Genomic DNA, 12,168 nt, shown 5'->3' with positions numbered 1-12,168 from the left:
AATGGAAAGGCTTGTTCCAGAAATGTTTATATAGACACAGTCAGAGATGCCCCGGAATGCGAGCACCTGCAGGCAATCAAATCATCAAAGATGCAGAGAGAGAGGTAACTCCAGGTTAAAGAGGTGTGAATTGTCCCAAGCCAGTTCAGTCGGTAGGCCTCTGCAAGTCCAGGCTTGTTGGTGGGGGCCGAATGTAATGCGACATGAATCCCAGATCCCGGTTGAGTCCGCATTCATGCGTGTGGAACTTAGCTATAAGTTTTTCCTCAGCAATTTTGCGTTGTCGCGTCTCCTGAAGGCCTCCTTGTAGAATGCTGACCCGGAGATCAGAGGCTGAATGTCCTTGACTGCTGAAGTGTTCCCCAACTGGAAGGGAACAGTCCTGCCTGTTGATAGTCGCACGATGCCCGTTTATTCGTTGTCGCAGTGTCTGCATGGTCTCGCCAATGTACCACGCTTCGGGACATCCTTTCCTGCAGCGTATGAGGTAGACTACATTGGTCGAGTCGCACGAGTATGCGCCGCGTACCTGGTGGGTGGTGTTTCCACGTGTAATGGTGGTGTCCATGTCGATGATCTGGCATGTCTTGCAGAGATTACCCTGGCAGGGTTTTGTGGTGTTGTGGTTGCTGTTCTGAAGGCTGGGTAATTTGCTGCAAACAATGGTTTGTTTGAGGTTGCGCGGTTGTTTGAAGGCCAGTAGTGGGGGTGTGGGGATGACCTTGGCAAGATGTCCATCCTCGCTGATGATGTGTTGGAGGCTGCGAAGAAGATGTCGTAGTTTCTCCGCCCCAGGAAAGTACTGGACGACGAAGGGTACTCTGTCAGTGGTGTCCCGTGTTTGTCTTCTGAGGAGGTCGGTGCGGTTTTTTGCTGTGGCGCGGTGGAACTGTCGATCAATGAGTCGAGCGCCATATCCCGTTCGTACGAGGGCATCTTTCAGCATCTGTAGGTGTCTGTTGCGCTCCTCCTTGTCTGAGCAGATCCTGTGTATACGGAGGGCTTGTCCATAGGGGATGGCTTCTTTAATGTGTTTCGGGTGAAAGCTGGAGAAGTGGAGCATCGTGAGATTATCTGTGGGCTTGCGGTAAAGCGAGGTGCTGAGGTGACCGTCCTTGATGGAAACGAGTGTGTCCAAGAATGGAACTGAATTTGGAGAATAGTCCATGGTGAGTTTGATGGTGGGATGGAACTTATTGATGTCATCGTGTAGTCGTTTCAGTGATGTCTCGCCGTGGGTCCAAAGGAAAAAAATGTCATCGATGTATCTGGTGTATAGCATCGGTTGAAAGTCCTGTGTGGTGAGGAAGTCCTGTTCAAACTTGTGCATGAAGATGTTGGCATATTGAGGTGCAAATTTGGTCCCCATGGCTGTTCCGTGCGTCTGGATGAAGAATTTGTTGTCGAAGGTGAAGACGTTGTGGTCTAGAATGAAACGGATGAGTTGCAGAATTGCGTCTGGAGATTGGCAGTTGTCGGTGTTGAGGACTGAGGCTGTTGCAGCAATGCCGTCGTCATGGGGGATGCTGGTGTAGAGTGCCGAGACATCCATGTCTCGACTCATTGATCGACAGTTCCACCGCGCCACAGCAAAAAACCGCACCGACCTCCTCAGAAGACAAACACGGGACACCACTGACAGAGTACCCTTCGTCGTCCAGTACTTTCCTGGGGCGGAGAAACTACGACATCTTCTTCGCAGCCTCCAACACATCATCAGCGAGGATGGACATCTTGCCAAGGTCATCCCCACACCCCCACTACTGGCCTTCAAACAACCGCGCAACCTCAAACAAACCATTGTTTGCAGCAAATTACCCAGCCTTCAGAACAGCAACCACAACACCACAAAACCCTGCCAGGGTAATCTCTGCAAGACATGCCAGATCATCGACATGGACACCACCATTACACGTGGAAACACCACCCACCAGGTACGCGGCGCATACTCGTGCGACTCGACCAATGTAGTCTACCTCATACGCTGCAGGAAAGGATGTCCCGAAGCGTGGTACATTGGCGAGACCATGCAGACACTGCGACAACGAATAAACGGGCATCGTGCGACTATCAACAGGCAGGACTGTTCCCTTCCAGTTGGGGAACACTTCAGCAGTCAAGGACATTCAGCCTCTGATCTCCGGGTCAGCATTCTACAAGGAGGCCTTCAGGAGACGCGACAACGCAAAATTGCTGAGGAAAAACTTATAGCTAAGTTCCACACGCATGAATGCGGACTCAACCGGGATCTGGGATTCATGTCGCATTACATTCGGCCCCCACCAACAAGCCTGGACTTGCAGAGGCCTACCGACTGAACTGGCTTGGGACAATTCACACCTCTTTAACCTGGAGTTACCTCTCTCTCTGCATCTTTGATGATTTGATTGCCTGCAGGTGCTCGCATTCCGGGGCATCTCTGACTGTGTCTATATAAACATTTCTGGAACAAGCCTTTCCATTCACCTGAAGAAGGAGCCGTGCTCCGAAAGCTCGTGTTTGAAACAAACCTGTTGGACTTTAACCTGGTGTTGTAAGACTTCTTACTGTGCTCACCCCAGTCCAACGCCGGCATCTCCACATCATGGCTACCATTGACACCGCAAACTGCCGGCTCAAAGTGGAGAGGATCTCCAGGAAGATCGCGCATATAGACACTGACATTCAGTTTCTACAAAGATGCAAAAAAGCAGACAAGATCCCGAAAGGACTACTGATCAAAAACCCACTCAAGTCGACTTACAACACAGACTACGCTGAAAGACTCTGCCACCGCACCTCTGTCACACTCCTCAAACACCTCGTACACCAACTCTACAGCAGTCGACGCAACCTGGAAACCAAGAGAGAGGCCATATTCTCAACTTGCGCTCAGGACACAGCAGACCAGCTGCGGAACACCGCCAAACAGATGAGACAGCAATACTATGCCACCTACATGCACACCAAGAACAGGAAGCTTGAGAAACTTGGCATCACCATCAGCAGCAATCAAGCTTTTCCCGGTACAACAGTCGAAAACAATACAGGGAAATCCATTGTCAACTTGTCAGACTACACCCTTCAACCAGACGAAATCGAAGTCCTCAGCAGAGGGCTCAATTTCTGCACCACCACCAAAATGGACCCCATCAGTCTCGCGGCAGATACGGAGGAATTCATCAGGCGAATGAGGCTCCGGGAATTCTTCCACAGACCCCAAGAGGCCGACAGCGAACCCAGGGACACGACCAATGAACCGGAACAGCAGACCGCGAGATCTGCAGTGCAGCAACCGAAAAGGAAAGAGTCAAATTGGACCCCTCCGGAAGGCCGCTGCCCTAGACTCGACATGTATGCTCAAGCCGTCAGAAGTCGTGTCAATGCCAGATTCATCACTCGCAATCACAAGGCAGCCTCAAACGTCACCCAAGCACAACGCAGCGCCATCCGCACTCTCAAGACCAACCGCAACATCGTCATCAAACCAGCAGACAAAGGAGGGGCCACCGTCATACTGAACAGAACAGACTACTGCAAAGAAGTATACCGACAACTCGACAACCAGGAACACTACAGGCAGTTACCCGCAGATCCAACCAAGGAACACATCCGCCAACTCAGCAGACTGATCAAGACCTTAGATCCAGACCTTCAGAACACCCTACGTGCTCTCATCCCACGTAATCCCCGCATTGGAGATCTCTACTGCCTCCCGAAAATACACAAGGCCAACACACCAGGCCGTCCTATCGTTTCAGGCAATGGGACCCTGTGTGAGAACCTCTCTGGCCACATCGAGGGCATCTTGAAACCCATCGTACAAGGTACACCCAGCTTCTGTCGCGACACGACGGACTTCCTACAGAAACTCAGCACCCATGGACCAGTTGAACCAGGAACATTCCTCGTCACAATGGATGTCTCGGCACTCTACACCAGCATCCCCCATGACGACGGCATTGCTGCAACAGCCTCAGTCCTCAACACCGACAACTGCCAATCTCCAGACGCAATTCTGCAACTCATCCGTTTCATTCTAGACCACAACACCTTCGACAACAAATTCTTCATCCAGACGCACGGAACAGCCATGGGGACCAAATTTGCACCTCAATATGCCAACATCTTCATGCACAAGTTTGAACAGGACTTCCTCACCACACAGGACTTTCAACCGATGCTATACACCAGATACATCGATGACATTTTTTTCCTTTGGACCCACGGCGAGACATCACTGAAACGACTACACGATGACATCAATAAGTTCCATCCCACCATCAAACTCACCATGGACTATTCTCCAAATTCAGTTCCATTCTTGGACACACTCGTCTCCATCAAGGACGGTCACCTCAGCACCTCGCTTTACCGCAAGCCCACAGATAATCTCACGATGCTCCACTTCTCCAGCTTTCACCCGAAACACATTAAAGAAGCCATCCCCTATGGACAAGCCCTCCGTATACACAGGATCTGCTCAGACAAGGAGGAGCGCAACAGACACCTACAGATGCTGAAAGATGCCCTCGTACGAACGGGATATGGCGCTCGACTCATTGATCGACAGTTCCACCGCGCCACAGCAAAAAACCGCACCGACCTCCTCAGAAGACAAACACGGGACACCACTGACAGAGTACCCTTCGTCGTCCAGTACTTTCCTGGGGCGGAGAAACTACGACATCTTCTTCGCAGCCTCCAACACATCATCAGCGAGGATGGACATCTTGCCAAGGTCATCCCCACACCCCCACTACTAGCCTTCAAACAACCGCGCAACCTCAAACAAACCATTGTTTGCAGCAAATTACCCAGCCTTCAGAACAGCAACCACAACACCACAAAACCCTGCCAGGGTAATCTCTGCAAGACATGCCAGATCATCGACATGGACACCACCATTACACGTGGAAACACCACCCACCAGGTACGCGGCGCATACTCGTGCGACTCGACCAATGTAGTCTACCTCATACGCTGCAGGAAAGGATGTCCCGAAGCGTGGTACATTGGCGAGACCATGCAGACACTGCGACAACGAATAAACGGGCATCGTGCGACTATCAACAGGCAGGACTGTTCCCTTCCAGTTGGGGAACACTTCAGCAGTCAAGGACATTCAGCCTCTGATCTCCGGGTCAGCATTCTACAAGGAGGCCTTCAGGAGACGCGACAACGCAAAATTGCTGAGGAAAAACTTATAGCTAAGTTCCACACGCATGAATGCGGACTCAACCGGGATCTGGGATTCATGTCGCATTACATTCGGCCCCCACCAACAAGCCTGGACTTGCAGAGGCCTACCGACTGAACTGGCTTGGGACAATTCACACCTCTTTAACCTGGAGTTACCTCTCTCTCTGCATCTTTGATGATTTGATTGCCTGCAGGTGCTCGCATTCCGGGGCATCTCTGACTGTGTCTATATAAACATTTCTGGAACAAGCCTTTCCATTCACCTGAAGAAGGAGCCGTGCTCCGAAAGCTCGTGTTTGAAACAAACCTGTTGGACTTTAACCTGGTGTTGTAAGACTTCTTACTGTACCAAATTACATGACCACCCTGAGTTGCACTGCTGCACCACCTCCAACATCCCACCACGCACCCCTCCACTGCCCATTCAAGATCACATTGTCCAAATTGCATCCTTGTCACCATCAGTGACTGGTTGTGGGAAGTCTTTGTCCTCAACACCCGTCTCTGTCGATTGGGGTACCAGTGGCTCCCATGGCATATGTTAGCGATGGGCTCTGTGACTCTTGTCCTGTTTCTCCCAGTGGGGTCTATTGTGGGTTTCCTCACTGAGTGAGCCTTGTTCCCTTCCCACCAGAAGGATGGCAGACTGGTTGTGTGGTGGAGACATTCTGCTGCAGGCATGCGGCTCTATGCTAAGGGACTGTTGTGTGGACAGGTCCTTTTCTGGGAGCGTAGCTCATGTGTGATTTTTACAAAGAGGTTGTGACAGGGATATGGTCAGGCTTCCTGGGTGAGTCGGGGATGGACGGATTCACACCGTTTAAACCAATGGGACACTGTAGACCTGCAGGGCTTGGAGGACATCGCCTGATCCTTATGAGTGGGTTAGCTAATTACTCTGATTGTGGCAGTGTGCCAGGGAGCGTTCTGGCAGCACCAGTGCATGTGTCCTTTGCTGAGGTTAACTCTGTTAATCCCCTGCTTCCTCTGCTCTGCAGCTAGGCATTGAAGGTGTGCAATGAGAAGTGCCAAAACCCAGTGGTCCAGTGATTGCTCATGGCCATGGTCATCCCCTTGATTATACTGCTGAGACATAAGGGTCTCCAGATGGGTGGACTGGATGGGTTTCCACATGATCAGGAGATATTAGAGCATTTCCTGTATGCTGGCAGCAGTCAACAGTCTCAACAGTCAGGAGCTTTAAGTTACATCAAAGGGGTGGGGTGCAATGCCTTTAGAGCAGCAATGGAAGTTTCTGCCAGGGCGCCCTGATCCCGAGGGAGACACACTGAGTCCGCAAGCTTGTCACCAAGTCGGTCCCCACTAGTCCCAGAGCTCCAGGCATACATCCCCTAGCAAGCCCGATTAAAGTAAAACGTTTTCTCACCTCCTTGCTCCCCCTCACAGGCCATGGGGCCGGGCCCCATTTGTAAATACTTGCACCAGATCACGCCCGCCTGAGTCCCGTCTGGGAGGAATGGAGCATAACAGGAGATTGGGGCTGGAGAACTGTGCAGCTAGCCCGTTAATCACATTGAAATGCGTGCAAATTGGCGGTTTGCATGTTTGTGCCAGCGCAGGGAAAGTTGCACGCCATGGCCAGAGGAGGTGATGTGAAGAATGGGAACGGGTCTCTGCCCAGCGGTGATCTCATTTTTTGGTCGAACCTCCATTCTCCGTCCGCTCTGGATTCCCGATCATAGTGGCAGGGAACGGAGAATCCTGGCCAATATATTTAACTTTGTGTGCTAAGCAAAAGGTCAGAATAAACAAATACATTTCTTCAAAACAGCTTTTGATATAGCCTACATCTATATATAAAATTATTATGGAGAGGAGGAGCATATAAATACTTATTCAATTGGAAATTTTGAGGAACTAACAGGCAAACAGTGGTTGTTTTGACAGACAATAGAGGATGGATCTGGAAGATCTACCCAAGTTGGCACCTTTGTTGCATGCAATACAGAATAAGGAATTTGAAGTGATTGAGATTCTAGTGATCATGTCCTTACCCATAAATCATGTTCTGCATAATCAAACAGGAGCCAGACTTTTCTGTCACTGTGTGAAAGAAACACCTTCTGCAAAGCAATCACGTTGGGGTGCTTCAACTCTCGCAGCAACTGGCAGAGAAAAAAAGTTAAAAACAAATGGGTAACAATACTCAATATAGGTATGAAACTGATCTTCACAGTCATAGAAAACGGGCATAACAGGCTTGGTATAATGGTATATTGAATGTTATCCTCACTGTACCTGTAAATTGTCAGATGGCTGTAGCTTAATCTTTATGCTTTAATATACAGAAAGAAAAATGATGCTAGAATCACCAAATCCTACTATATTATTGCACACTATTAAAACAATCAAAGATTTTCTTAGAAGTCTAATGTGCTGGTGTGTGAAAATATGTTTGTTAAAATCTAAAAAAGTCAACAGTGTTAGCAGCAAACACCGTGCTCTTTGAGAAGTGGCACACAATCATTAACTACATTTGCATCATTGATTTGTGTAAGAAAGTATTTGAGGATATATGCTGGCACCTGTTGAATTTCAAATTAAATCATGTAAAAACAAAGTAATAAAGTAACTTAAAATTATGGACAGAATTCTTCGATCTCGCGCTGGAGCGACCTCGCCGTCGTGAACGCCGTCGAGTTCCACGACGGTGTCGGAGGCCGTTCCTCGCCCCCTATTCTCCCACCCCCGGGGGGCTAGGAAAGGCGCCACGTAATTTACGCATGCCAGGCCTTGGCGCCGCGTGAAAGCGGCGCCATGTAATGACGTCACCAGCGCCAACCCACGCATGCGTGGTTGCCGTCCTCCCCGCGGGTGCCCCTCAAGACATGGAGGATTGGTCTTGCGGGGCGGCGGAGGAAAAGAGTGCGTCCTTTAGAGGCGCCGGCTCGCCGATCGGTGGGCACCGATCACGGGCCAGACCCCTGCTGAGCGCCCCCCCCCGGTGCTCGATCCTCCCTTCCCCCCCACAGGCCGCCAAGGTGTGGTTGGTGCCGGTGTGAACCCATCGTATTGGGCAGGCCGCTCGGCCCATCCAGGCCGGAGAATTGCCGCTCGCCTGCTACAAACGGCGAGCGGTGATTCTCCGAGCGGCTTGTCGTGAAACGCGGCACACCGTTTTGGGGGGGTGGGAGAATCGCGTGCGGGTGCCGGGGCGGTGTGGCGGGAATCGCCTGACACCCCCGCGATTCTCCCACCCAGCGTGGGGGTCGGAGAATTGCGCCCTGTGGGTTAGTGTCCAGTACTTTTATTGACTGATTGATATTTATTGTCACATGTACCGAAGTACAGTGAAATGTATTTTTCTGTGGCCAAGGGAACGTACACAGTACGTACATAGCAGACACAAGAATAATCAACAGAGTACATTGACAAATGGTACATCGACAAATAGTGATTGGTTTCAGTGCGGAACAAGAGCCAAACAAGAACAGCATAGGCGCCGTGAATTGTGTTCTTACAGGGAACAGATCAGTCCAAGGGAGACTCATTGAGGAGTCTATTAGCTTTAGGGAACGGGCAGCACGGTGGCACAGTGGTTAGCATTGCTGCCTACGGCGCTGAGGACACGGGTTCGAATCCCGGCCCTGGGTCACTGTCCGTGAAGAGTTTGCACATTCTCCCCGTGTCTGCGTGGGTTTCACCCCCACAACCCAAAAGATGTGCAGGATAGGCAGATTGGCCACGCTAAATTGCCCCTTAATTGGAAAAAATAATTGGGTACTCTAAATTTATTTTTTTTAAAAAGCTTTGGGGAAGAAGCTGTTCCTATGTCTGGATGTGCGGGTCTTCAGACTTCTGTATCTTCTGCCTGATGGAAGGGTCTGGAAGAGGGCAAAGCCTGGGTGGGAGGGGTCTCTGACAATGCCGTCTATCTTCCTGAGGCAGCGTGAGGTGTAGACAAAATCAATGGGAGGGTGGCAAGCTTGTGTGATGCGTTGGGCTGAGTTCACCACACTCTGCAGTTCCTTGCGATCTTGGGCTCAGCAGTTGCCATACCAGGCTGTGATGCAGCCGGATAGGATGCTCTCTACGGCACAACTGTAGAAGTTTGAGAGAGGCGATGCAGATATGCTGAATTTCTTTAGCTTTCGTAGGAAGTAGAGACGTTGTTGGGCTTTCTTGACTGTTGCATCAACTTGAATGGACCAGGACAGACTGTTGATGATGGTGACCCCCAGGAACTTAAAGCTATCGACCATCTCCACTTCGGAGCCATTGATGCAGACGAGAGTGTGTGTCGTACTGCGCTTCCTAAAGTCGACGATCAGTTCCTTGGTCTTTCCAACATTTAGAGAGAGGTTGTTTTTGGTACACCATGCAACCAAGTGATCTATCTCCCTTCTGTAGTCTGAATCGTCGTTGTTTGAGATACCACCCACCACAGTCATATCATCTGCAAACTTATAGGTTGAATTTGAGTTGAATCTTGCCACACAGTCGTATGTATATAGAGAGTACAGTAGAGGACTGAGTACACATCCTTTTGGGGCCCTGGTGTTGAGGACTATTGTGGAGGAGATGCTGTTGCCTATCCTGACAGATTGCAGTCTGTTGGTGAGGAAGTCAAGGATCCAGCTGCACAGGGAGGGGTCAAGGCCAAGGTTGCAGAGTTTGCTTAGTAGTCTAGTTGGGATAATGGTGTTGAAGGCGGAGCTATGGTCTATGAACAGCAGTCTGACGTAGATGTCCTTGTTGTCGAGATGTTTGAGAGATGTTTGTAGGGCCAGAGAGATTAGCATCTGCTGTGGATTGGTTGCCGCGGTAGGCAAACTGCAATGGATCGAGACCATCTGGGAGGCTGGCATTGATCCGTCTCATGACTAGCCGCTCAAAGCATTTCATAACAGACGTCAGGACCACCGGTCGGTAGTTGTTGAGGCATGTCTACTTGTCTTCTTTGGAATGGTATTATGGTGGTCTTCTTGAAGCAGGTAGGGACCTTGGAGCGGAGAAGTGAGGTGTTGAAGATATCTGCGAATACATTGCGATCTTGGGCTGAGCAGTTGCCATACCAAGCTGCAATGCAGCCGGATAGGATGCTCTCTATGGCACATCTGTAGAAGTTTGAGAGATGCGATGCAGACATGCCAAATTTCTTTAGCTTTCGTAGGAAGTAGAGACGTTGTTGGGCTTTCTTGACTGTTGCATCAAAGTGAGTGAACCAGGACAAACTGTTGATGATGGTCAGTTGGTCAGCGCAGGTTCTGAGTGCTCACCCGGGGACTCTGTAGGGGCCTGTCGCTTTCCGTGGGTTTACTTTCAAGAAGGAAGCTCTTCGCTCCGAGGCTGTAATAGTGGGTATGGGTGTGTCCAAGGCTGTGGGGGCGGGCGGCACTGATTTATTGGCTGACTGCTCAAAGAGGGCATAGAACTTGTTCAGTTCATCGGGGAGGGATGCTCCAGCTTCAGAGATTCCGAGCATCTCATCCAAGCACCAGGAGGTGTTGATGAGGAGACAAATACTCCCACCCTTCGACTTGCCTGATGCCATCTAGCGGTCCATCCAGTGGATCACGAAGCCTTCGGGTTGGATGGTGCAGTCTGGTAAGCCATCTCTCGGTGAAGCAGAGCACACAGCAGATCCTCACTTCCCTCTTGGAGGTAAGGCTAGCATTGAGGTCATCCAGCTTGTTCTGAATCACTTGAACATTCGCCAGGAGAATGCTGGGGAGAGGGGTCTTGAAGCCACGTAATTTAAGTCTCACCTTCAGAAAGACCGGCGCATTTTCCTTGCTTCCTGGGTCAGCGACTGCCCTTCGATGGAAGGGCTGGATTTCCGTAAGGTAGGTGGTTATGTCTTATGGAGTCGTGGATGATGGTGGCGGTGGCAGGTTCACTGGAGGGGGTTGTACGCAGGTTAGTCTGGTGGCGTGGGGCGGCGGGATCGGGTTCACCTTCCGGTGTGGTCAGGCGGGTACCTGTACAGTATAAGTTTAGACGTGATAATAACAAAAACAACACCAACAGCAACTTTGACTTATATAGAGCCTTTAATTGCATTGTGCTTCAAAAGAAGCGACACTGAACACAATTTGACACCTAGCCACATAAGGAGATATTTGGAAAAATTACCAGGAGCTTTGTGAAAGGGGGAAGAAGAAATAAAAAGAAGGATTTGGAGCCGGATTTCCCTGGCGAAGGTGGGAAATGGAAGGCTGGATTGATTCCGGGTCGCAAACTCACCCGTCTCCAATGGCCATTATAGAGCAATGTTATTGAGACTAGAATGCTATTAATGATGCAACTTTGACATCAGAACTCAGATAACCAAGAGACTCCAGGAGAACTGGAGCAGAACAGTCTGCCTCCTGAACAATCATATGCTTTTTATGATTTCTGTAAATAGTGTAAATAAATCATTTTAACAAAACTATACAGACTATCTGTACAAGTCACTTGTAGCCAAGTAAATCCTTACCAAAACATATTGGCAGCAATGGAGGCCTCAGTTTAGCAAATGGTGGCTACAGGTCAATGACCCGCAAGTGACAGTAATAAAACCAGGAAACTGACTCCACAAGGACGATGATTCGGTCCAAAATAGAAATAGTTCCTGGAGCCCAGGGAGGATGCCTCTATGCTGGGGTAGATCTCCACTTTCCTGGAACACTTTAACATCTGTGCTATGGTCACAGAGCATTTAAACGCTTGCCAACAAATTACGATTAAACAGACAGACATGTAACAACCTGCACTCTCCAGCCAGGACACCACGTAGTGCTGCTACCCATACCAAATAACCCGGGCAACCTGTTCATTTACAATGAAACCTGGAAGGATTCCTGGGCAAACTGTTCATTTACAATGATACCTGGGAGATCTGTGCTGTACTGTTCTGTGTAAATTTACAATGGTACCTGGAAGGATACCTGGGAGATCTGTTCATTTACAATGATACCTGGGAGATCTGTGCTGTACTGTTCTATGTTCTATCTGTTCATTTACAATGATACCTGGGCAACC

General features: G+C 49.8%; 1 protein-coding gene across 1 annotated transcript in view; it reads right to left on the bottom strand.

Moving 5' to 3' along the window:
• The window catches only part of cdk19 (cyclin-dependent kinase 19), a 347,911-nt gene that overhangs the window by 239,338 nt on the left and 96,405 nt on the right, over nt 1-12,168 (bottom strand). Inside the window, exon 3 of the mRNA XM_038799152.1 lies at nt 7,197-7,307. Within this exon, the coding sequence (XP_038655080.1) occupies nt 7,197-7,307 (111 nt within the window). The remainder of the gene's footprint in view (nt 1-7,196; nt 7,308-12,168) is intronic.

This window comes from Scyliorhinus canicula, chromosome 6 (assembly GCF_902713615.1).
Source record: "Scyliorhinus canicula chromosome 6, sScyCan1.1, whole genome shotgun sequence".
NCBI lineage: Eukaryota > Metazoa > Chordata > Chondrichthyes > Carcharhiniformes > Scyliorhinidae > Scyliorhinus > Scyliorhinus canicula.
This window is presented reverse-complemented; position numbering and strand designations above follow the sequence as displayed.